This window comes from Calidris pugnax, unplaced genomic scaffold (genome assembly GCF_001431845.1).
Source record: "Calidris pugnax isolate Ruff unplaced genomic scaffold, ASM143184v1 scaffold8, whole genome shotgun sequence".
In the NCBI taxonomy this organism is placed as follows: domain Eukaryota; kingdom Metazoa; phylum Chordata; class Aves; order Charadriiformes; family Scolopacidae; genus Calidris; species Calidris pugnax.
Window position 1 is genome coordinate 12971193 of NW_015090830.1, and position 25561 is coordinate 12996753.

At 35.7% G+C, this 25561-nt stretch overlaps 1 protein-coding gene across 1 annotated transcript in view; it reads left to right on the top strand.

Annotated features, from left to right (window-relative positions):
• The window catches only part of KIAA1468 (KIAA1468 ortholog), a 93307-nt gene that overhangs the window by 56449 nt on the left and 11297 nt on the right, over positions 1-25561 (top strand). The window contains exons 12-27 of the mRNA XM_014940997.1: positions 2304-2394; positions 6627-6698; positions 7520-7660; positions 8348-8512; positions 9417-9564; positions 11736-11892; positions 12484-12607; positions 13041-13089; positions 13529-13608; positions 14484-14590; positions 15171-15270; positions 20107-20189; positions 20374-20437; positions 22028-22166; positions 23120-23236; positions 23606-23694. Of these exons, the coding sequence (XP_014796483.1) occupies positions 2304-2394; positions 6627-6698; positions 7520-7660; positions 8348-8512; positions 9417-9564; positions 11736-11892; positions 12484-12607; positions 13041-13089; positions 13529-13608; positions 14484-14590; positions 15171-15270; positions 20107-20189; positions 20374-20437; positions 22028-22166; positions 23120-23236; positions 23606-23694 (1726 nt within the window). The remainder of the gene's footprint in view (positions 1-2303; positions 2395-6626; positions 6699-7519; positions 7661-8347; positions 8513-9416; positions 9565-11735; positions 11893-12483; positions 12608-13040; positions 13090-13528; positions 13609-14483; positions 14591-15170; positions 15271-20106; positions 20190-20373; positions 20438-22027; positions 22167-23119; positions 23237-23605; positions 23695-25561) is intronic.

Consider the following 25561-nt stretch of genomic DNA (forward strand, 5'->3'; position numbering starts at 1 on the left):
ACTTAAACCTCTTTTTGGACAGTTATGTTGGGTTTGGAAGCTAAGGAGCCATGAAGAAGTCAGATTAATGTTGGGGTCTTCTAGGACAAGGTTAAAACATAGTTCAGAATGTGAACTCTTGAAAATTTCCAAGTAACATACCCAGAAGCAGCACTCTTAATGAAAAGAAGCTAAAATACATTAAGTTTAGTGTATCTAGTATGACTTTTCATCAGTCATACGATACCACCTCTTAACAGAACACACATAACTTGCTGATATATTAAGGAAAACTCTACTAAGTAAGTTTTAATATAACCTTTAGGAGTGACGAAAGAACCTTGAACTGTGTAACATAAGATAGAGTTGCTTACCAATGCATGCAAGCACTTTCTAAAACCTCTAAAAAGAGTTTAGAAGTGTTGAATTGTACCTGCTCTGCTCTAACTTTTTTTCTCTGGTCTGATTCTTGATTTCGCTTTCACTTGTACCGGTGAAGCAAGCTAGGGCTCCCCTGAATTATACTGATACATTTTGTTCCTGCTAAAGTGATCATAAGTGCATAACCTGGAGAGAGCTCTTTGAGAAAAGCATTCCCAGCATCTTGTTAACAAAGGAGATCATTATGACAATGAGTAGAAAGAAGTTTTTCCCATATCTAGGCTAGACAGCAATTTTTGCAGCAACTAAGTGTTAACATTTTTTATTTCAATGACCTGTTGTTACATCTTAGAACCTTTCCTTCCCTTGTAATACTGACTGTTGTCATATACTTTTAAAGTGGTTACAGTAATATATTTAAAACATTATTTTAAAATATCTTTGCAGTATCTCAAAGTTCCCTAATTTATAGGCAAGGCAAAAGGAAATCTGAGTTAATTTTGAGATTTTGTGGAACTTTTTTGAAAAAGTTAGATTTAAAAAAATATATATTTTGGTTTTCCCCATTTCTAATGCAGAAGATTTCAAGTTATTACTGTATTCTGCTATTGGATTTTTTTTTTAATATATTTTAAGACTACATTCTGTCATCCAGTTCTGTGATGAGGTGCAGCATGTAGAACCAAAGGCAGGCATGCGAATAACTATTTTTTTGTTGTTGTTGCAGAATTTAGAATTACCATAGACTTTTGTCTCCATACCCGTATCACATATCAGCTGTTGATTTCTTGAGTCTTATCTAATCATTGCCTTTTTGTTATTCCCCAACCTTTTTTTACCTTTACCAGCAGAATCTCTGCCTTTCAACCTTAGGGGCATACTCTTAGCTGCAGTAAATATCTAAGAGTTTAGACATGACACTAAAAGTAATAATGAACAAATTCTCAGTGGTGTCTTAATCTTACCGTGCAGGTGATAAAACGAGTATTTCACGTCAACGTGGTGTTGTTTGAAGGTGGTTATTTAAGTGCTGATGTAGGCACTAAAAGTAAACAGAACTGGTGAATTGCATGCAAAGTTGTTAATCATTCCAATCCCATTAAGAGGATTGGAATCCTAATAGAGATTAGGATTCTAACCTATTAGTTAGAATTAAAATATTGTAGCAAGGTAAACACTCATTGAGTAAAAGTTAAAATATAGTAAATGAGAGTTAAGTACAATTTTAAATATATCTCTGTGCCTATGAAGTTGATAGAACAACAGTCATTTCCTGCAAAATTTGAGGAAAGTTAAAAAAAGCAAGGATATAAATACAAATTACTGGGATGATTGTAGATACTACTGGTTGATTAATTGCTTCCCTTTTATAATACACTTTAGACGATTTCTGACGAGTAAAGTGCAGTATTTTGGGAGAGATGACAGTAACTTGCATGTTAGTATGTTGCAAAACCATTTCATGAAAGCATTAAGTTACTTGTTTTGAACAGAGGTTGTTAAATCTCACAAATGCTTCAAAATAAAAGCAGCATGTGTACTTGACTAAAATACTGATAGTATGATAGTATTAAGTAATTTAGGTCCTTTTACTGCATGATGAATCATAGTACCCAGTAATAAGAATTAAATGAGATTTAGTCAGAGATTCCCAGTCTCAAGCATTAGAAAATCAGAGATTCCCAAACTGGAGATTCTCGGGCTCTGGATCACGAAGTTGGAATCGGCAAGTTTTTGAAAAAAGGCATATTAAGTAGAAAACAAGGTAGTGGTTTTCAACTTAAGATTTAACCTTTAAGTCCGTGTGTATAGTGTGAAATTTTGACTGTAGACAATTACCTGTTGCCTGAGAGCATTTGCTTTTCCTAACTTAAGAAATATATTCTATATGTATTAGAGCTTTACTTTATAAACAGATTAAAGCTTTAAATTTATGTTTTCAGACAGATGATCCTGACCGGGTGTGTGGCTTTTGCCCGACACGTTGGACCAACTCGTGTAGAAGCTGAGCTTTTACCTCAGTGTTGGGAGCAGGTAAATGATTATTCTGTGCTTTATGCTGAAAAGTTCATTAAAACTTCATAAACATTGAGTTTTACTTGTTTGAAGGGCAGGTTGTTTTGGATTTGTTTTTCAAGGAGTAGCAGTTCAAAGAAAGATATTTGGATGTTCTTTTTCCCCATTATATATACTTTTTTATAACATTAAAAAGAACTCAGAAGCAGAAAATTCGTCAAAAGATTTTCTGGAGATTGTAGTTACCTGCATCTGTCTGTTGTTTTGAGCTGTAGATATGCACATGTTCGTCATCAGTGTTGCCTAATCTGTTGCCAGGTAGCTGCCTTTGTAATTCATACTGTCATATCCAAACTGTTGGAAATCCTTTTTCATTCAAAGATTTCATTTGCTGATTTTTATATTGTAACCAGTTCCTGGAGCAGTGTCCACACTACTTTTATTCTTAAACAGAAAATTAGAGATTGAAGTGGTCAGAAATAAGTCCCTTGTAGGTGGGCATGGTTTTAAACCTGTAAGATCAGCTTGAAGCTTACATGTAAATTCTAGAATCACGGTGACCTTTTCCACAGGTATTCTAAATTAATAAAAATAACTGAACAACCAAACTGAAATGCTCTTACTGTTTCATGTGAGGCATAGAAACAGAACAGCACGAGTTCAGGTGAAAATCCATGGTATTTTCCTACCATAATAAAGAAGAGGGAGTTCATCATTGCCTAAAAGACAGCGAATAACTAGGCCATGACAGAGTGGTAATGCTTGCTTTGATGGCACAGTCTTTCTGGTCTGATAATTTTCTACTGTTTCTTGCATAACTCAGCCATCTGTGTTCCACAATGAAGTCCAAGCTTTAATAGTCTTAATGCTTTCTGACAGTAGAAGTATCTATTATATGCAACCTTTGTGCTTATATGTGTGACTGATGTATCTATTGATTAAATGAAGGACTTGTGGCAGTAGTAGTTGAACAGAAAATAAACCACGTTTTGTTTTCTTAGTCCTTCTCATGAAATTTAAAGTGTTTAAAAAAAACAGTCTCACCTCAGTAAGAGCCCATCTTCATCGTACCAGTTTGTTGTTAATTGCTGATGCAAAAGAGAAACCAGTCTAACTGTAGAAGTATAGTATATCAGGCTGTGAAGCCATATGTCATCACACATTTATTTAATGCAGTTTGCCAGACTTCATTTGCAGTACTGAAACCAGGTCATTATTTTCTCCAGCAAAATACCAGCTGAATCTCATTGTCACAAAACAGAGTTTGTAGAAGGAACTCAAAAATACACGTAATTTTCTACCTTTTCTCGGTAGGTGCTTTAATCATGAGAGCGTTCATGCAGTTGCTCTCCAACCAAAATCTATTTACAGATAGAAAAGACTGGGCCCTCAGAAGATTCAGCATTTTCATCTATGTGTTCTGGAGCTACACAGACTACCAGGCTAGTCTTTGTGACCTGTCTACCTGCTCTTCACAGGTAGAATTTGGTAGCTGGCTCACCTGAGTGAATGGTTCACCTCAAGGCTCTGTGAATGCTAAAAGTTCCCTTAGAATTAGTGACTAGTTAATCAGTTTCCAAAATTGTACTACTGCTTATTAAAGACAAAAGGAAAAGAAATAGTGATAAACATTTTATAGTTATGTTTCAGTTTCCAAGGGCTAATAACACAAACCTTATGGAAATTTGAGTCTTTTTCCTACTTCCTTTGCAACATCAGAGGTGATATTTATGTTGTCTTGCCAGTCCGCCTGAACCAGCTGAAACTAGCTTTTGCAGTTTCTCTTAGGTAAGCAGAGCTCCAGAAAGCAAAGGGTATCTCTGTTACCAGTAGGGAATTTGCATTTGGAAAGACAGCACATAAGTCAAAGATACTATAGTTATTAAAGCACGCTGTTGCATCTTTATGTTTCTCACCTATGACATCTCCATACTTCCAAAAAATACTACAGGTCCCCTACTGGCCCGTGAATGCAAAATTATGATAGACATTCAAAGAAGGTTCTTCCATGCTTGAGAGTTCAGTTTAGTCCTGAGGCTCGTGATTTGTTCATTTGAGTCTTTCAAATTATCTTTGCCACACTTCATTCTTGAGAGAGTTCTTGGTGATTTTAGATCAGAACAGTGAGAATGCTGAAGACATTAAGTAATACGTCAGTGCTCAGGTACCATTGTTCAGTGTGCTGCGGAAATAAAGTTGAGGCAAGAGGTTGTCCAAAGTTGATTTATTACTATGTCTTCATCTGTAGTTTCGCCCAAGCCAGTAGAACTGAGATAATCACAGAATGGCTGGGGTTGCAAGTGACCTTTGAATATCTTGTAATCCAAGGCCCCTGCTTAGAACAGAGACAACTAGAGCAGGTTGCTCAAGAGCAAGTCCAGTCTGGTTTTGAATATGTCTGAGGATGGAGGCTTTGTAACGTCTCTGGGCAATGTGTTCCAAGGTTTGGAAACCCAGTAAAACGAAATTTCCTGTATTTCAATTTGTGTCCATTTTCTCCTGTCCTTTCATTAGGCGCCTCCGTGTCTTTTACCTCTCTGCAGATAGTACAGATATTTGTACATATGGATAAGATCCCTTCTGAGCACTCGCTCTCTTCTCAAAACCAAACAATCCCAGCTTTCTCAGCCTCCCCCCATATATCAGGTACACCTGTCTCTTTATCATCTTTGTCTCTCTGCTGGACTTGCTCTAGTATGTCTTTGTAACTGGGAAGCCCAGACCTGGACACAGCACTCCAAATGTGTTCTCACCAGTGCTGAGTAGAGAGAGATAATCACTTTTCCGTACCTGCTGATGATGTTTATCCTAGTGCTGCCCAGGATACTACTGATCTTCCTTGTCCTAAGGAGTGCAGTACTGTCTCTACTTGGTATCTGTCAGGCCCTCCAGGTCCTTCTCTGCTAAACAACTTTCCAGCCAGTTGGCCCCCAGTCTGTCCTGATGCATGGGAATTATTTCTGCTCAGCTTCAGGACTTTGCACTTCCCTTTCTTGAACTTCAAAAAGGCCCTGTCTGCCCATTTCTCCAGCCTGTTGAGGTGCCTCTGAATGGCAGTACACCCGTCTGGGTATATCAGCCACTCCTTCCAGTTTTATGTCATCTCTACACCTGTTGAGGTGCATTCTGTCTTGTCATCCAGGTCATTAATTAAGATGTTACACATCTTTGTTGTTGGCCCTGGAATCAACCCTTGGGGTACACTGCTGGGGACTGGCCCCAGCTGCAACTCTTTGAGCCTGTGATTAGTTCAGCAGTTTTCCAACCACCTCACTGTCCTTACCTAGCCCACACTTCATCAGTTTGTAAATGAGGACATTATGGGAAACAGTATCAAAAGTCTTGATGAAGTCAAGATAAAAAGTATTCACTGCTTCCCACTTGTTCACTGAGCCAGTTGTCTCGGAAAGCTGGCAGGTTGATCATGCATGGATTTTCTTATATGAATACATACTGACTATTCCCAACCATCTTCTTGTCCTTCACATGTTTGGAAATGCTTTCTAGGATTAATTGCTCCAGCCCCTTTCCAGGTGACCATTAAAACTGACTCTACCAGGGTGCAAACTTGGTTCAGAAGTGTCAGTGTCAAGTTCATAAGGCCCAATTTTATAATGGGCTTTGAGCAGAAAGGGGAGGATAGGCAACATAGCATCAAGAGGTTCTTGGGAATAGGATCTGTTTTCAGTCATACTTTAGAGATGCAACATGTTTATGCTTGACTTGAGAGCAGAACTTCAGTAGAACTTCTTGATTTTAGTATGTATGTCTTTTTTTTTTTTTGACCCCAGCTGCTCGGGAAGACCAAGGCAGCCATGCTCCACTGTTTGGCTCAGAGCACTAGAGGGCACTTGTGTAGTTGTTAACTGAGCAGAGCACTTCCTAAGGGCTACACAAGACAAAAATATTTCATGAAGTACCAGCTGAGAAGTTACTCATTCTTTGGAGTAACTTGCAGCCCATATGCTGCTTTCCACCATTCTTTTTACTTCAAATATGTACATACTTCTCAGATTCTTCTCTTCCTATAAGCTCTGGTCTATAGGATAACTAGAGAAGGCTGTATCTGCCTTGCCTTTATGCCTCAGTGCAAGAATTTGAGGCTGCTTATTACCCACATGCAACTTCCACAGACACAGTCAATGCTTATCTAAGAGGTGTGTCTGTATCCCTCTGTTGCAGTTCATTCTAACCACGTTTTGAATACTGGTTACTGCAAAGCAAATAGCCATTCTGTTTCTTTTTACCAGATCAACCACAAATACCCAGAGAGACGGCTACTGGTAGCAGAATCCTGTGGAGCTCTAGCACCTTACCTTCCGGTAAGTAGTAATACTGACTCTAAATGCTTTGCTAATGGAAGGGAGGTGAAAATCTGTTGCATAATGTAGACATCCTTTATAATTTTAAATATTCCCAAGGGTGTATGTTATGCGTAGACAGTCACATTGTCTTTTATGTTATATCACGCGTGTTGAGATTCAATAAATGACATTAAGGAGATAGCTTATTATAAAGGAATACAGGTGAATAGAGTTATAAAATGTCTTTTAAAACAGTACGTTCTGAGAAAATAATCTTTTATTCAGTGAAGTTGAAATGAAGATAGTTAGGACCAATTAAGGAAAAAATCTCTGAAAAAAATAATTGGCACCCAATAATAGAGTTCTTCAGACACTGTGGAATGTTAAATGAAGAGTGCTGCTAGTCAAAAGAAGCAGCAAAATTAAGTCAGTGGCGAACTAGAACTTGAAGCTCTGGAAAAATATGAAAATAACCTGAATTAAAAACCTACTTTTCCAATTTAGCAATGGAGTGATTGAAGATTCTGTTTAACGTTTAGGCCCATAGTAGTTTTTTGCTGTTAGTTATTTTTGGTACATGCTTCCATATGAATTGAAGGACTTGAGTTCTGTGCTTAGTAGGTGAAAAGGCTCTCTAATGAGGCTACTGATATTTTATTTTCATTCATCTTCTGTTGTGAAAACTGAATGAATGTGTAATATTCAAAGGGATCCATAGTTGGAGGAAGGGTCTTTGTTTGTAAGCACTAATAGAAGTGCAAATTATTTACAAAAATTGCTCTAAACCTGCATTTCTTGTTTCATTAAATTTAATGAGTATGTTTCTTGTTTGCAAACAGAAGGAAATCCGTAGTTCGTTAGTACTTTCCATGCTGCAGCAAATGTTAATGGAAGATAAGGCAGATCTGGTACGAGAAGCTGTGATCAAAAGCCTTGGCATCATTATGGGATATATTGATGATCCAGACAAATATCAACAGGTATAATTTGGTTTGGGTTTTGTATGTATGAAATGTCTTCTGTAGTTATTTCATCAGTAGGGAGATGCATAATTTCATGTACTCTTACCAAACATTTTTAGATACTTCAAAAAATTTTGATGGTTTAAATGAATGTTGATTTTATTGTATCACCAAGACTAAAAAGAAAACATATATGTAGAAATATCCTTAGAAGCTCAGATGTAAGCCTTATACAGGAGCTTCACTATTAATTCATAGTTTGCCTTCAAGAACCTACCACTTTATTGGCCACCTGATGCTATTAACCTATTTGATATCATCACTTGCTAACAAAGATTCATCTACAACAACAAAGCCTACTTGTAGTTCAACTTAATATTGTCTAATAATGTTTTAGATAAGTGAAAATGAAGATATTCTAATCCTGTCCTTGAGTTTTTGAAGTCAGAGTGATAAAATGTGTTAGTATTAATTCTGATAACTTGACTGTAGAGAAGTATTAACAGGGTCAATGGATCACCTGCTGTTTACCTTTGTAGGTGGGCTGAGAATATCTGCTGAAAGCCTTCCATGTACTACATTATTTTATTTTTATTAGTGTAAAATTTTAAAAATCTATTATAATCTTTTTCTAGACTGCATGTTTTGTGTAGCAAACTTCAGCATGAACTGTAGGAAAAGTAATTGTATTCTTTATTTTGCCAGGGCTTTGAACTGCTGCTTTCAGCTTTAGGAGACCCTTCAGAACGTGTAGTTAGTGCAACACATCAGGTATTTTTACCTGCTTACGCTGCCTGGACAACAGAACTGGGAAATTTACAGTTCCATCTTATACCTACACTGCTTAATAAAATTGAAAAATTGCTCAGGGTATGTGTCCAGCTATTTCTACATTACAAAGTTTTCTTTTTATCTTTATTACATATGCAGACTTAAAAAAAAAAAATAAATAAATGTAAATAACTACTACCTAATGTTCTATGGGGTAAAAATTTTCTGGAGATTTTTGTTATAACTCCATAACTTTTACTTGTCTTTTGGAAGAAAGAAAAAAAATACCACCACCAAAACCCTCAAAAACCCTCATAAAACAAACGGATGCTTCTTTAACAATGTTTTACTTTATAGCCCAGTAATTAAAGTGCAGTTCAGAAAACACTTGTTTGAGGCTGTGTCCAGATGATGTATGTTACTCTGCATTTGCCCTATATTTAAATTGTTTTAAGGTATCACATAGTATATTTTTTTTAATAAAGTGCATTATTTTTTACCAAAAAAATAAGTAGAATTGAATGGTTTAGTTAAGTGATTTGCAATTATGAGCCAGTTTGCAGACTTGATTTGGTAGATATCTGGAAAATTCTGGAAAACAGAATATCTCATAACAATCTAACACACTTAACCAACATGCTTATTATCAGTGCAATACTCAGTTTTTAGTTGCATTGGTCCCCAAGACCAAGGAATCCCATTTCCAAAACATACTGAAAACGTTTCTTTCAAAATATTTATATATTCATCAACATGAACCACTAAATGCCAAAGGCAATTTTGCTTAATTCTTTTGAGAAGAAGTGACTTAAGGGTGACAAGGGGACTTGGCTGTTGACACAAACTAAGCTTGTGGTTAGGATAAATTACTATATGATTAGTGTTTCTAGTGTTTCTGTGTAAAAGCTTGTCACAGATGTGTTGAGCTCTTGCCAGGGAATACATGCCTAAGCAACAGATCATCCAAACCGAGAACTTTAACTAAATGTCCTGTTTGTTTCAGGAAGGAGAACATGGTTTGGATGAACATAAGCTTCACATGTATCTGTCTGCTCTGCAGTCGTTGATTCCTTCGCTGTTTGCACTGGTGCTACAGAATGCACCTTTCACAAGCAAGGCTAAACTTCAGGGAGAAATACCACAGATTGAAGGTAAATGATTGATTTCTGGGATGTGGAATTTTTAGAAACTTAAGTATGATTTGGTGACAAATCTCAAATTACTGTTAACTGCGAAGGAGGAATTTCAGGAATAGTCCGTATATTTAGAATTCATGTGTATTTAGGGTTGCTACATAAACATAAGTTGCAGAATATACATATAAACTTCAGATTTTTATAATACACTGTCTGTACAATAATCATTTAAGTTTCTGTCCCCAGGCTTTTTTTTTCTAATCTATCTATTCTACGTGTTATATTTTTGTATATAGGAAGAACAGAGAAAGAAATTCAGGGTATCTCTGTCGTGTTAAAAATTTTCTTTCTTTAATGTTGCTGAGTTCATGGAGAGAATTTATTTTTTTTTTTTTTAAACCAGATTCTAGCATAGGAAGATTTGTCATGACTCTTTCTTTGTTCTGCTTTTTTTTTCCTTTTTGGGAAAATGTCTTTATACTTCCTTCCCCCACAGAGACTCCTACTTTATTCCTATGAAAGAAAAGTCTTAGACCTGAACTCTAATCAGATATTTATCTAATTACAAATATCAGTTTATTGATACAGAAAAAATATGTAAATTGTGATTATTTGCTGTAGACTAAAGGAGAACTAAGTGGTATACTTTTGGATTATTTTTTTTCTGTATTCACTTAGCAGTGTTGTGCACTGTAAGTTACAGACAAGATGACTTCTCTGACATGGTTTTATGTAATCCAATTCTAGTCTTGAAATAAAATACTTCTTTGTCATAATACAAAACACACATTGTGGAGGGGAAAAAGTTTCTAAAGAATACAGTTTTGCTTTCTGATTTGCCTCTTAAATGTTTCTTCACATTGGTCTGTTTTAGCAAATCCTTAAGCAAGGCTTCCTTTTTCACCCATTCCTATGATTGTTTGAGAGACCTGATTATCACAAGAATCGTTTTTATTTAATCTTTCTTCATTTCTTTCTACTTCTTAAAAGAAACTTTTGAGAAAGCAAGCAATCCTTAACTGGGCTTCCTAAAGGTGTCTGAAGAATTGTTTTCCACTAATTAGCTTAAGGAGGCTGACCTCAGTTTCAGTTAATTCTTCCAAATAAAAAATTGTATGAAGTGGGAAAAATACAGGCTAGCACAAAAGCTTCACAATTTGTTATGTATCTCTGTAATACCTTAGCAGACTGAATGGCCTAATAGTGAAGTTGTACTTAAATCAGCAATCCTAGCCTGTAGAATGTTTTATCATATTACAAATACTTTTAAAAGATATTATTGGTAATACCTGCCACATGCTGATAATAGTGCTGTGTGTGAAGATTCAAAGAAAGGGTGACAACATTAAAGGAGAATTTGGAAAGTAGCTGGTGGTACGTTACTGTGCATCAATGCGAAAATGTTAAACATGCCATGGTAAAGCTCATTCAGCTGACTTGAGTCATTTGAAGATGAGCACTTTTTCCCTGGGTTACTACTGCTTAAATAAGGAATTCAAAATTTCAGGCTTCAGCCTAACCTGACACCTTCTTCCTCCACAAAAGTGGAAGAAAAAAATCTCATGTGCTTTTCACTAATCCTGTAGTATTGCAGGAACTGCAAGCTTGCTTTCTTGAATTTTGCAGTAAGAAAGATGCTGTTCTTGTCACTTAACATTATTGCTGAATAATTTTAAAAATGCTTGACGTGAATGAGAACAATAAAAGCAGTGTTGGTGTAGGCAGGCTTTCAATCCCCAGATATTGTGATGGTCTAGATTTTTTTTTGAGTTTTTGCTTTTTATGTGTAAATTATTCTCTTCTGATAATTCAGGTAATTAAGGAAATGGGGGAGGGATTGGGGAGTGTCAAAACCTACTTAATATCTAGAGGTTAGAGCAGTTAGATAATTAAAGTGTTGTAGGTCAGGAAATGTTGCCTGCAAGTGACTCTATTGTAAATCTGTGGTGTGTTCTTTGGGAACTTCCATCATCTTCCTGTACCTGCATTTTCTCTTTTTAAGTAAGGGTTATGTACTCTTTTCAGAGTTGGATTTAACTTACTAATTTTTTTTAAAAAAAAACCCACAATTTGATAACCTTACACAGAAGGCACTAAAAAGTTTCAGACTTTCTTAGCTATCTTTGCTGACATCACTTCCCAAGTATTTTCATTGTCTTTTTTTCACTTGTTCTCTGCTGTTGCAGTCACTAGATTTCCCCGACCCGTGTCGCCTCTTCAGGATGTGGCCATCATCATTGGAAGCCGTGAACAATTAGCAGTGTTGTTGCAACTATATGATTATCAGCTAGAACATGAGGGTACCACAGGCTGGGAGACTTTGCTATGGGTAGTCAATCAGTTGTGAGTAAATTTGTATTTAATGATTCCTAACTTTAAAATACGTCAAACTTAATAGTTCTTAAGCATTACTTTGTTGAACAATTATTAAACATAAGAATTTTAAGTATGATTGTGTTTAGGAATTATTAAAGAAGAAAAGATTGAATTTTTTTTTTAAACATTTTCATTTTCATACTGACTTTGCTTTTATTCAGAAAACACCTATCTAGCAGAATGTGTAGGAACTACTTGCTCAAAAAAATTGTTTTGTTTCATCTTCACACTAGTATAGTAAATCCTATGTTGAAGTGAAGATTGTTGTATTCTGAATATCTCATGAAATATACTGTTCTGCAGTAACAGTTGTTCGAAAATATAGGTCAGACTTTTCTGGCACTTAACCCCTTGCTTTCTTCAAGGGTCAGGAGTTGTACAGAACGTGTAGGTAATTATATTAGAACCAATACTGCTCTGTGTGTATGGATATATGGATATTAATATAAAGGATATCCATATGGATATATGGATATTAATATAAAGTATACAAATATAACTGGAGAGAAACAAAAGATCAGAGTAGTGTTTAATATCCTTTTGTTTTCTGATTTTTAGGCTTCCACAGCTTATAGAAATAGTTGGCAAGATCAATGTAGCGTCGACTGCCTGTGTCCATGAGTTCTCTAGATTTTTCTGGAGACTTTGTAGGACATTTGGGAAAATTTTTACAAACACTAAGGTAAGTTATTACCTTAATCATTCTATAAAAGCAGTACCTTGATGATATGTATTCTCCACATTTATGGTGTGTCTGAATTACTTGCGCTTTATGTGACCATTTATATTTGTATATCTCACTGATACTTGTCCATTACTACATTTAAACTTGCTATTATTAAACTTCTGTTTGCATCCTTTTGATTTCTGTATTTGATCATTTTGGAATGGCCTTCTCATCTTGCCTAACAAGGAGGGATTTTTTTAAAAATTGTATTCTTCATATTTCTTTTCATATGCTTTTTAAAGGTTTTGTGGGTTGTTTTTTTTTTTTTTCATTCTGTATCTTCAAAATGTCCCTTTATCTATTGTTGGTTTTCATTCTTAACTTTTTCCTAAGTTAATTGACACTGGTAACAGGTTTTCTTATGTGGGATTCATCATCCTTTGTTTAGGTAAAACCACAGTTCCAGGAAATCTTAAGACTGTCTGAGGAAAACATAGGTAAGTAGCTTTTTACTGAAACAAATGAAAGTTTATCTTAACTGCAACTGGAAAAAAACCTGTCAATCTCTTGTTGAAATAACACGTTCAAACGGCAGTTCTCAAATTTTTCATCTTTCTGAAATGTTGAAAATCTAATCTTAGTCTGAATGGAACACTCTGAAGTTATAAATGGTGTGTGTGCATGTAAAGTACAAATAAAATCTCAAATCCAAAGACTGCACATTATTTTAGGAGGTGTGTGTCTATATGCATATATATATATAAAAGTTCTTCAAGTGTGTGTATATATAAAGGTTAATATATATATATAAAATACTTAATACATGCATGTCTACCCTATATATACAAAATATATAATATATATATATTACACATGCACATATATATGTGTGTACATGTGTATATAAAACCTAAATTTTTCGCTATGTTTCGTTAGATTCCACAGCAGGTAATGGAGTGCTTACAAAAGCCACAGTTCCCATCTATGCAACAGGGGTCCTTACATGTTATATTCAGGTAGGTTTGTTATTTTGTTTCTTTGTTCAATGTTTACTAATATGTAAAATTATTCTACCAAAAATACCTTACTGTTTTCTTTGAATACTTACAGTGCTTTTGTGCTTTGAAGGTAGGTAGATACGTGGGCAGCTGTAAACACATTTAAAAGCAAAGTTTTCTTGTCAGGTTGTCTACTACTTTTAGATGATAGTTATCAGTGTTAAAACCTGAATTCAGTAAATCTTACAATGACATCTGGTGTCTTCACCACTGAGAAATCTCGGACATTGCTAGCTGCCATGTGCCTCTATCAAAAAATATTGTTATTCCATAAGTGTGTTCTTGGCCATTTAACTCTGAACCCTGCAAACATAATTTTGCAAAGTGTACTGAAACAGATAAGCAGGTAAATTGCCATTTTGGGCATAGTTGGAGTATTAAAATTTTAGTGTTACCTATTTCTAAATAAATGCTCCATAAATAAATACTACCTAATCCTTCAGTAACCAGCAGTTATGGCCTGGTATATACCTCGTTTACAGAAAAAAGTACTTCATCATCTCACAAATGTTTAGTGAATTGTGAGCAATCACAAACTGTCAGGAGCCATGAAAGTACCTAAGTGCACAGTTTCTTTAGTGAAATTATTTGGGTAATTTGTGCTTAGTTGATGTGTATGTGCTTAGTTGATGAGATACAGAAATAAAGTCTCTTCTTGAGTTTGCGTTGAAAGATTCATGTTCTTAACTTCGCATTTTTGAAGTTTGTAAGAAGATTGTTAAAGGCTAAATCTAGTTTGTTCGCATCTATAGTTTTGTCTCTTTCGTAGCTGTAGGTCATGGGAACTGCAGCAATACTTCTGCTACACTCAGCATTGTACGCTCTTCTTTCAGGAAGAAGACCGCAAGCTGTTAGTTGGATTCTTAGAAGATGTAATGACCATGCTTTCGCTGTCCCATGCTCCTCTTGACAGCCTGAAAGCTTCCTTTGTGGAACTGGGGTAAAGAATACACCTTGCAGTGTACTAAATATCAATATGTTAGAAGTTTTTACTAAAAGCTGCTAATCTGGCTATAATTTTAATAGCTGTCGTTCTTTTGGTGAATAAAGGGTGTACTTTTTTTCTTGGTGTTTCACAAAATTTAAGCTTTTAATCTCTATATTAGAAACATAACTGTAAAAAAAAAAATCTGAAGTGTAGCAAACACTAAAACCCAAACACAAAAACCACACACAAATCCGTCATTGAGGATAAAATGGAAATTCCTTTTGTATTTTCCATACTATTGTGATGTGGTCTAGATACATATTTGCATTCAGTTCAGTATTGTAACTTATTGAAATTATCTTTTTGTTTTTTAAATGAACTTCAAAATGCAACTTAAGTTTCTAGACAGCGACATGTTGTGTGTCCTTCAGAATGAGATGTTACGTAACCTTCAGAAAGGATAAATATCGGAGGTTTAGATTTGCTTAGCAATAGATTCTTAAGACTACATTTTGTAGGCGAAGAACTTGGGTTTGAGAGTTAGGTTTTTTTTTTTTTTTTTTTTTTTGATTGCCCAACTGTTTTCTTTTAGTGCAAACCCAGCTTATCATGAGCTGCTATTAACTGTCTTATGGTATGGAGTTGTCCATACTTCTGCTCTTGTTCGATGTACAGCTGCTAGAATGTTTGAGGTAAGTGTTATCCAAACTTTTTTTTATACCTTTTTAAAACTAGAGTTTATTTTTAAAAACAATGATTCAGATAATGTTGCTACATTCTTTAAAATTACAAATGGCTTAAATAAGTTGTGTACTGTGTGATGGAGCAGGAGGTTGTTGTGCAGTTGTTTCTGTATCTGTTCTCTGTTCAACAGCACATCTTTCATTAAGCAATTTGTCGTTAGCCACTTGCAAAGTGTTTCCATAGTAACTGTGTATGTGCTCTTTGATCTGCTGCTGACTTGATTGTTGCATTCTGATTATTGCATGCTGAAAAACATTTTCTGATTATGAAAACGTATTTCATTGCTAATCTGTGTTCAAACCAGAGTTAAATACATTGTCAAATGTGTTTGCTTAGGTCTGTAGATAAACGTAAACAAGCATACCTCTGAGTTTTAACCTTTGCTGTTAATATTTGACACATCATCAGTAACCTAATTCACAAGTTACTGGCTTTCAAGACATTTTGCTTATACTTGTGCAATGCATTTGCATTGTAATTCAAACTAGTTTCCACTGGTGCCAAATATGGTGGTAAAAACAGATGTTTGACCAATTTTGTACTTTTTTTAAGTTTAAAATAATTTACTATTACTTTACTTGCCACATTAACGACAGCTTCACCTTTCCTTTAACATCTATAAATTTGTTCAAGATAAAGACTGTTAAATTTAACTATTGAGTTTGCCTTTATTTCCACATCATGCCTTTGTTTCATCAAATGTTTATTAGAAAAGGCATATACAAAATCTCTGGGACATACTCCACTTGCTGAACAAAGAGATTACCTTTTTTTGGCATTTTAGAAAGACATATTTTTAATTGCACTATCACAGTCCATTTAGGTTTTATTTTCTCCTCTACTTCCACATTTGACTCACTTGAATAGCTTTGCAGTGGACTTTCAACTGAACCTGCCACCTTCTGTGCATTTACAAACACAAATTTCAAGGTTGCCTCAGAAAAAAAGAGCACTTAATGTAACTTTAACACAGCCGTACTGCAACTCTGCAAGACATTGCAGATAAAGCACTAAACAACCACTTTTAACACATATCCTGAGACTTTAGTTGAAAACATCCAACCTTGTCTTTTTGCTTTTTTTGATTTTTCTCCCTTTAAAAAGGAGATGACAATTTTTGGTCACCCTTAAAATATTTTTTTGAGTTGTTGTTTGGGTGGGTTTTTTTCTTTTTTTTAATCTAACAAGAACACTGCTTATATTTTATGTTTGTAATATTAAGCTCTTTCTTTTTTTTGCTTAATAAGCATTAGCCAAGCCTGTGAAAGTCTCAGTTACAACAGGCTGTTGTCTTGGTTGCAGTTCTTTTCAAATTCAATAGTATGTTAATTAATTTTAAGCAGTCCCGCATGCAATTTCACTGCTGCTTTCCTGGTAGACTTCAATTTTTACTAAAGCACAGGCAACTTAGTTGTTGGCAAACAACTTAGTTGAGTGGCAAAACCCTGTGATTAGATAATAGGACAAAGATTATGTCACCTGCAGGATAGGTATATGAGAAGCATAAAGGTTCTGGGCAGCGGGGTGGTCTGTACAGCAGCACGGCGACTGCCCTGATTTGGGCCTGCCAGGCTGCGGTACCAAGCCTTTACAGTCTGGCAATGACTGGAAGGACACACAAGTGATTTAGAGCAATTCTACCCCTTCTCTCCTTCGAGGGCAGGAAGCTTCGTGCTACCATTTTTAAGGTGTAATATGCCGTAGTGACCCCACATTGATCTAGAGGATTCAAAACAGGATAAAAATTGGCGTTGTCTGTCTCGGTGTAACCTGAGGTGCTGCTGCATGGCTTTGCCCATCCAGCTGTTTCTGTTGCTTCTGTGTTAATGTTTTCAGTCAGTGGTTTCCCATTTGAACGTTGGTGCAAACAGATTTGATTGCTGCTGGTTTGAACATGGAGCGCGTAGTTGAGTTATAAGCTTTGTTGGTCTGTTTAGGTTCAAGGCTAGGAACACTTATCCTCAGAATGACACTTGAATTTATGAAGCATGTTTTATTTTCTGTAATACAGAGCGATGCTGTTTACCATTCTTTGCCATAATTAGAAGTGTGGCAGCCCACGTAGTCATGAAGCTGAGACCATACTGTTTGCTAATTATACAAATCCCAAGCATTTTTTTTTTCCAAAGCACTACATTACCTCTAGACTTTTCTTAAAATTAAGATTAGTAAAGAAAGCCCAAGTCCCTATTTGTTCAAAATTGAAAATAGTAATCATTCTCTATTTTAATCAATAAGAAAATCAGTAAATCTGCATGTGAGAGTAAGATCATTGTAGTCAAACGATGAGCTATGTCTTTAGCAACTGTTTGAAGAGTAGCCCATACACTCAATAAATCAGCACTTCAAGTTGCCAGTTGTGAAATGTATTAATGTTAAAATGTAGTAATTGAACTGACATTCCTTGTACTTTCTGAATAACAAATACAGAAAGTTGCAGCTTTCCCCCTCCAGGTGCTTTGCAGCAATAAGGCGAATGTTCTTACACAGCTTAGCAATTCTCTCCCTGTTCTTCCTTCTTGAGTTATTGTTTGTAAGGCCACAGTATGTTCAATGCGTGGGTGCACCTATGCATGCACACCCAAATATTGCTTAACAGAAATCACTGCTTTGGATAGAAGGCTTCTGGAAAGTCAAGTTCCTTCCAGTCTTTCACAGCTTACTTTGTTTTAAATTCAGAGTTGTTAAAGCAGGAATGCTCAAACAAATAGGAAAAAACGTAAAGCCTTCTGTAAAGCATTGCCTGCTTTTTGGAGTGTGTGATGTGCTGACAGCTACTGCTTTCTCCTTGTGATACGTATCTTACGTGTTCTCTTGTGAAACAGCTTGGGGGAAAGCCCAGAATTTAACTGGTGGTCATGATGTAATTTGAGTAATTGGGATGTAGCTAAATATTAAAAAGAAATTTCAAATTTCTTGCAGAAATGACTAAGAAACTTTTTGTGTTTATCTCCTAAAACCAGAAAATATATGCAGACTTTCTTACGTGCAATACAAAATGGAAGTATCAAGACTTTCCCATTTTTATTAATGCAGACAAAAAAGCTATTTTACTGAATTTGGAGAAATTTTGGAACTTGTCATTTTTGAAAATTATTAGGTTTTCATATGTAGAAAACATGTAAAGGACATCTGCTACATATGCAACTGTATACTTATGTATAGCTATATAAGTAATGTAAAAATAAAAAAAAAAATCACCTTGGGAACATCTGAATTCAAACAATTTCCACATATTTATGGGTAATAAATTTCACTGCAATCTCAGATTTTAACATTTGGCATGTATTGCAACAAATACATCTCTTCCTTAGTTTACAAAACGTCTTGGTGAAATGCATTTCATGGATAATCCATGGATTTTCCCTTTTCTACCTGCATAGACCAGCAAGGGACACTTGGGAAGTTTCACATACGTACTGCTTGGATGGCAGTTAAATCTGAAATAGTCCTGAATGACTTTGAGGAAAAATTAGTGGCATCTTGCAAGGTGATACTTGTCATGTTGTAAAAGTTCTGAAAGGTATCACTCAGTGTGGGAAAACTACACATGTGTGCCTAGCTGCAGACATCTGTTTCGCTTGTGACAGGCACCTACTATAATAAATACCATTTCATTGAGTTAGTAACATCATTTAAATTAAACTGTCTTACTCAAATTAGCATTGCTTTAGTATTTAATTATACATCGTATGTATAACTGTAATACATAATTATATTAGTGTTTGAATTATAATACATAATTGCTTGCTTAACTTTTGAGAGGTCAAGTTTTAAAATAGCTTAAAATGCAGAAAACATCATCATATCATTGAATTTGTCAGGTTTGTGCTGATTTCCAGACCACTTCAGCTTTCTTCATGCCTTTGCGTATATAAAGCACTAGTGTAGCAGTATTTGCTTAGCTTCTAATTTTGGTTTGCTTTTTGTGTTTTTTCTTTCTCTCTCTTGGTTGTGCCGTTCTTCTTCCCATGATACTGTGCTCGCTCTTTCCGTGCATCACCTGTGATACCCCCCTGCTCCGACCATTCAGCTGTTGGTGAAGGGGGTACATGAAACTCTGGTAGCTCAGAGAGTTGTTCCTGCTCTCATTACTCTCTCCAGTGACCCTGAAATGTAAGTTTCCTGACTGTCTTATATACCCAGCATCCCTCTTAATACTTAGGAAGAAATAACCATCAGTTCTGTTTCTTATTCTACCTGCACAAAATGGAATTACTTTTAAAGAAAAGTAACTTTTAAATCAATTACTTGTAAATGAAAAGATTTACTACAACACCTAGAACTAAACCAGATAAAATCGTTGAATAAACTGTAAATAGAAAACTTAAATTAATATAATTTAATTTTTATGGTGTTTTATATTTAATCATATTCTCAGTTTTGAAATTTGCTTACATCTTTTCTAGCAGAAAGCTGGATGTTAGTATGTTCTGTAATGTTATCAGCTTTACTACTGCTAAATTAAATATCATCCACATTACTGAAATGTGAAATAGTTTTGGCCGTATCTAACTTCTGATAGGCAACCATAGTAATTCATTTCCTGGACATACTGATGTGATATTTCTTTCAAGCTAAGGAGGGATGCTTTGCTAATCTCACTAACAGGTTGTTACTAATAAATGCTACAGCATGAATAGTCTTAATCATTTTAATGTCTTGTGTGGGTGACTAAACCAAGAAAAAAACCCCAAGAGTCTGCCTGCCCATCCTCAGTCACAGCTAACCCACTTCTTCAAGTTTACCAAACCGTTTTTTATTGCATGTTGACTGGTTTACAGCTGACTCTTCGAGGCATGAGTGAAGCCTTAATTGACAAGCGGGTTGCTCCAGCCCTTGTTACCTTGTCCAGTGATCCTGAATTGTGAGTTTCACATTGAGACCTTGAGTTAATCCTGTCTGTCTTTTTCCTGATCTGCTTTTTTTTGTGTTATCATTGCTAGAAACTAATGTAAGTTAAAGTACTAATTTAAAAATTTTACTTTATTTTTAATTAATGTTATTCTTAATGTTTAATGCATCTTAAAGGCTCCATTTTTCTGTTGTAGTTCAGTGAGGATTGCAACAATTCCTGCTTTTGGGACCATCATGGAAACTGTTACTCAGAGAGAGGTAAGATACCTATTGTCAGGCTGTTATTTTTGTAGCATAAGAAATGGGTGATTTTTTTATAAATCCAATAATTTATTAATAAACTTGGAATAAAAAAAAAGGCATCTTATAAATTATTTTCCCTCTGTTACATCCTCTTCCAAAATGCTTTCCACTTTGCAATGTGTTTTTTTTTTTTTAAACAAACCCTCTTAACTAATAAAAACATTTCTTTCTAAATATCAAACCAAACATAAACAAAGAAAAACAGTTATGTAGGGGGGAGGCCTGTGCTAGAAGATGGGAAATCCCATACTCAAAATGCTTTATAAACATTCTTCAATACAGTTGAGAAATCCAAGTCCATTATATCCAAATAAAATAGGTTAACTTTAAAATGCTAACCAAAAAGTGGTGGTGGGATTCAGTTACCTCCACGTAAGTATATTGTGCCATTTTAGATGCTTTAGGATTATCCTACTTGGCTTCCAACTACTTTGGAAAGGCACAAGTCTTCTGTAGTTCCTGTCATATCTGCTGGTTTAGACCATGGTGTCCAAGATGGCATTAAAAGACATCATAGTGATATAACTGAAATAATCCTTGAGGATAATACAGATACGCAATTCCTCCTTGTTTTTTAAATTATGAAACTTTGGTAATAGATCAGAATTCTGAGAAAAACACTCAGGATTCTGCTGTAAGCAGTAGAAATACTGTATTTTGGTTTATATAGTAACTGTACAATCAAATTTCTTCTTAAAATCTTTGCAGCTTTTTGCAGAGCTTGCATTCTTCCTGTAATTTCAACATATTGTAAAAGAATGTGTTTGAGGAAATGTGAGTAAGAAGTCAGTGATGACTCACAAGTACTTGGAAGATGGATAAGTTACAATTTTGTAGCTTGGAATGCATGCCTATAATCAGTTTGGGAAGAATACTGTTTTGTTACCACACAAAAATTACTGTATCCATTGCACTAATTATAATAAGCCTTAGAGTACAGAGGTGATACCGCCTTCCAAAATGTATCAGAAAATGTTGTTTTTACAACTTTGAATGCAAATTAAATACTTATGTCATATTGGATATATTTGTATTTTCGGTTTTTCTAACCTTTAGTTGAAGAAATCTTTCTATTTCCATTGATGTTATGATGCTTGTTTTTACATCTCTGTCCTCTGCAGAAAATATTTCAGGATACTAATTGAGATATATTGCAAAAAAAACCCCACATGAATTCAGTTCTAATTAAACATGAAAACTCCAAAGTTAGTAATAGTAAGAGGGAAATATTAATAGTAGGTAAAAAATGTGAGTATCAAAACCAAGGAAACCTCAAGGGGAAAGATCAATTAAATGGAAACACCTGTCTGTAGTTAAAAGATAGATCAGATTAAACAGTGTTAAAACACTGTTAACAGTCTTTAAAATGTAGAGCTTCATTGAGGAGTTTGGAATATCCTGTCAGAAAAAAACCTGTAAATTAACAGAAGGTCCAAGGTTTATAATCTGAAATATGGAAGATTATAGACATATTCTGAACTGACCATAACTGCTTCTAGCATCGTCATTCTTTTGTGTACTTTTTATTTCTCTGGGAATATTTAGCTTCTGGAAAGAGTGAAAATGCAGCTGGCATCTTTCCTGGAGGACCCTCAATATCAAGACCAACATTCTCTACATTCAGAAATCATAAAAACATTTGGAAGAGTTGGACCTAATGCTGAGCCGAGATTTAGAGATGAATGTAAGTTGTATCAGCGGGAAGATGCACTCTTCTTCTTTCTGCCCTAAAGCTAATAGTATGCTGATTATATTGATGTTTGGTTTTTTTTCTTTACAAAAAGTTTTATGAAAACTCTTGTTTTCAGTGTGTGGTATGTCCCAGTACTTAAGACTTTGCTAATACAGTTTTCATTTTACCTAACATTGGTGTCTATCTAGAACACCAGCACTTGGTGATGAATTATTTCAGAGCTGGATGTCACTTTGCTGCAGAGCAAACGTGAAGTTATCTTTTTTGTAATTACTTGACATGTGAAATGCCTTCCTCTCCCCGCCTCCCCCATTGCTTCACCCCTGCTAGCAGAAAATTTTCAAATATTCTGCATATCTTAAATGTAAATGCATCCCAGATTAACAAAACAGCTTTTTTTTTTTTTTTCATGGCCCTGAAATGTAAAGCACATAGAATAGCAAAGTTGATTGTTAGACTGTCTCAAAGATACTTGAAAACAAAGCCTGAGGAGCTGTCCTGCCTCCCAGCTGCAGGCGTCTAGTTCAGCAAGCTAAACTCATTAGATAAGCTTCCTCTCTACTCTGTGGAGATTTTTCATGACGTCCGTATCTCTGTCACTAGCTTATTAGCTGTATTTATAAAATAGAAGCATATTTCGAACAGCTTTAGCAGCAGGAGACTAATAATGTTGCAAAATATTTTCTGTAAACTGTTAGCATTTCAAAGGTACTCTGAGGTAACCTCTTTGTTTTAGGTGATGTTTCCACAGTTTCATTTGAAGTTTGGGTTGATCGGTTAAATTCACAAGGGCAGTCCCACCAAAAGCTGTTTTTTTGCAATTCCTGTTCCACGCTGACGTGATGCTTCAGATGCCTGCGAATTGCCACTGAGCAACTGTTTAATGCAAAGCAGGTCTACGGAAAACAGTTCCAAAATAGTTCTTCCAATATTTTCTTTTACAGTTGTTATTCCACACTTGCACAAGTTAGCCTTGGTCAACAACCAGCAGTCTGTGGATTCGAAGAGACTGGATATCGCTACACACCTGTTTGAAGCCTACAGTGCTCTTTCCTGTTGCTGTATCCTTTTTTTATGGGAAGTTTAGCTGGTAATTCTCTGTTGGGGGGGAGGTAGTTTTAAACTTGAAAAATAACTAAGTTTTGTCAGAACTAAGTTTTCACAGAAAGTGGAACTGATAGGTACTTTAAAAAACAACACAAAACTAAACCTCTTGATCTTAACCAGTAACCTCTTGATCTTAACCAGTAACTTGGAAAAAAAAAAAAGTATGAAAGGAATGGTATGGGTGTCTGAAATACATGAAGGTAAATATACTTAAGACTGTTATCTTGGATTTTGCTGCTGTAGCTTGTCCCTGTGTTGAGTAGAATAAAATTGTGTAATTTCAGAACACAATCGTTATAATACCTTAACAACCTGGATTTTAGTTATTTCAGAGGATTTAATGGTCAATCACTTTTTACCAGGACTTAAGTGTTTACGAACTGACATGGAACATCTCTCGCCAGAGCATGAGGTGAGCAGCTATGTTTACTGAGTATGAAGTGCAGGTGGCAGTAAAAGTTGATATGTTAATGGTATTTAAAGCTAAAAGTTAAGGAGAGCTACTCCTAAGAAGTACCATAGCGTTGAGGGTTTTTTTTTTGATCAGGAGTCCGTCACATGATTTAAAAACAGTAAAATAATTTAAAATGTATTTCTAAGCCAAGCACCTCTGTGGAGTCAGTTCAGAAATGCACGTAGAAACAGAGCATTCTGCAGACGGAAGAAAAAGAAAATGTTTCTAACCGTCTGTTTTTTCATTAAAACAAGGATACACTAAAATCAATGGCCACAGTATGTCTGAGGAAACACAGGTGAAAATTGGTGGTGTACAGGAAAGAAATGACAGGCAAGCTCAGGAAAGAGCGTGAGAAAAGTATAGTCCTGAAATAAATGGGATCCTCTTCATATCTGGTGTGCTGTGTCCGGTTCTGGGCTCCTCAGAATAACAGGGGCACAGACATACTGGAGGGAGTCCAGCAAAGAGCCACAAGATGATGAAGGCAGGGCAGCATATATCCTATGAGGAAGGGCTGAGAGAGCTGGGGCTGTTCAGCCTGGAGAAGAGCAGGCTTTGGGGCAATCTCATCAATTTTTATAAATACATAAATACCTGAAGGGGGGGTGCAAAGAGGATGGAGTTGGGCCCTACTCAGTGGTGCGTGGGGACAGGCCTGGAAGTAGCGGGCACAAGCTGAACCACAGGAAGCTGCTGTGTGAACACCAGGAAGCACTCTTTCACCATGAGAGTGCACAAGGACTGGTACAGATTGCCCATGGAGGCTGTAGTCTTCATCCCTTGAGATATTCAAAAGCTGCCTGTACATGATCCTGGGCAACTGGCTGTAGGTGGCCCTGCTTGAGCAGTTGGGTTGGACCAGATGGCCTTCAGAGGTCACTTTCGTTCTGTGACTCTGTGAATTGTAGAAAGCAGATCACAATAAGCAGACAGGATAACATGAGAGCTAACTAGATCTTCCCTCGTAGAAGGAGATGACAGAAACTAGCAAGAGAAGAGTTAGGAGGAGAAGCTGACTTAAGAAACTTGAACATCTTGGTCAATCGTCTGTACACTTTAAGATGAACACTAATAGAGATTGAAACACATAGATATTAACTCAGTAGTTGAAAACAAGAGATGTAGTTTAATTGCGTGTTGGGGATATCTTGACAGTATGAACACTTCCAAGTGATGGAGGAAAAAATTTAATCAAAATGTACAAAGGAACACCTTTCTGGTTTTTGAAGGTTAATACTGCACTTCAGGAATTATTTTGTACTTGAGAAAAGTGATTACTTTTCCTTATGATTGCAAAAGTGACATAATTAACATCACTATATTCTCTAGGGGTTCTAAGTTATTGGTAACAAAGTTGCTTCTTCCAGTTATATTTTTGGTCTAGTAGCATGTAATCTCAATTCTTTTATGTTCTCTATATTATTATATTATTTATATTATTTGTGATATGTGGAACTGGATGTGAATTAATTTGAGGAACTTTCAGACCTAAAAAAGAAAGAATCTGGCTTCAGGGGGCTAAGCCAGAAGGGCCGGTAGGGACCTGAGCATCGAAGGCGACAGAATTGCAATTCCTTGCCCCCAGGCAGCACTGGGGTCTGGCGTTGATGATGCTCTGTATTCAGAGACTGCTGGGACAGATGTATTGTCTTTTGGAAGTCTAAGAATATTTCTGAAAGCTGTGGTAGGCAAAACTTGGGTTTAGTTAAATTTTCTTTGTTCTGTCATGTTCACTAATGGGGTAACTGATACAAAAACCAATACTTCATTTTTGTATAGTAGTTAGTGCAACTTTAAGATGTAAAGGCATAGTCAGTTCAAA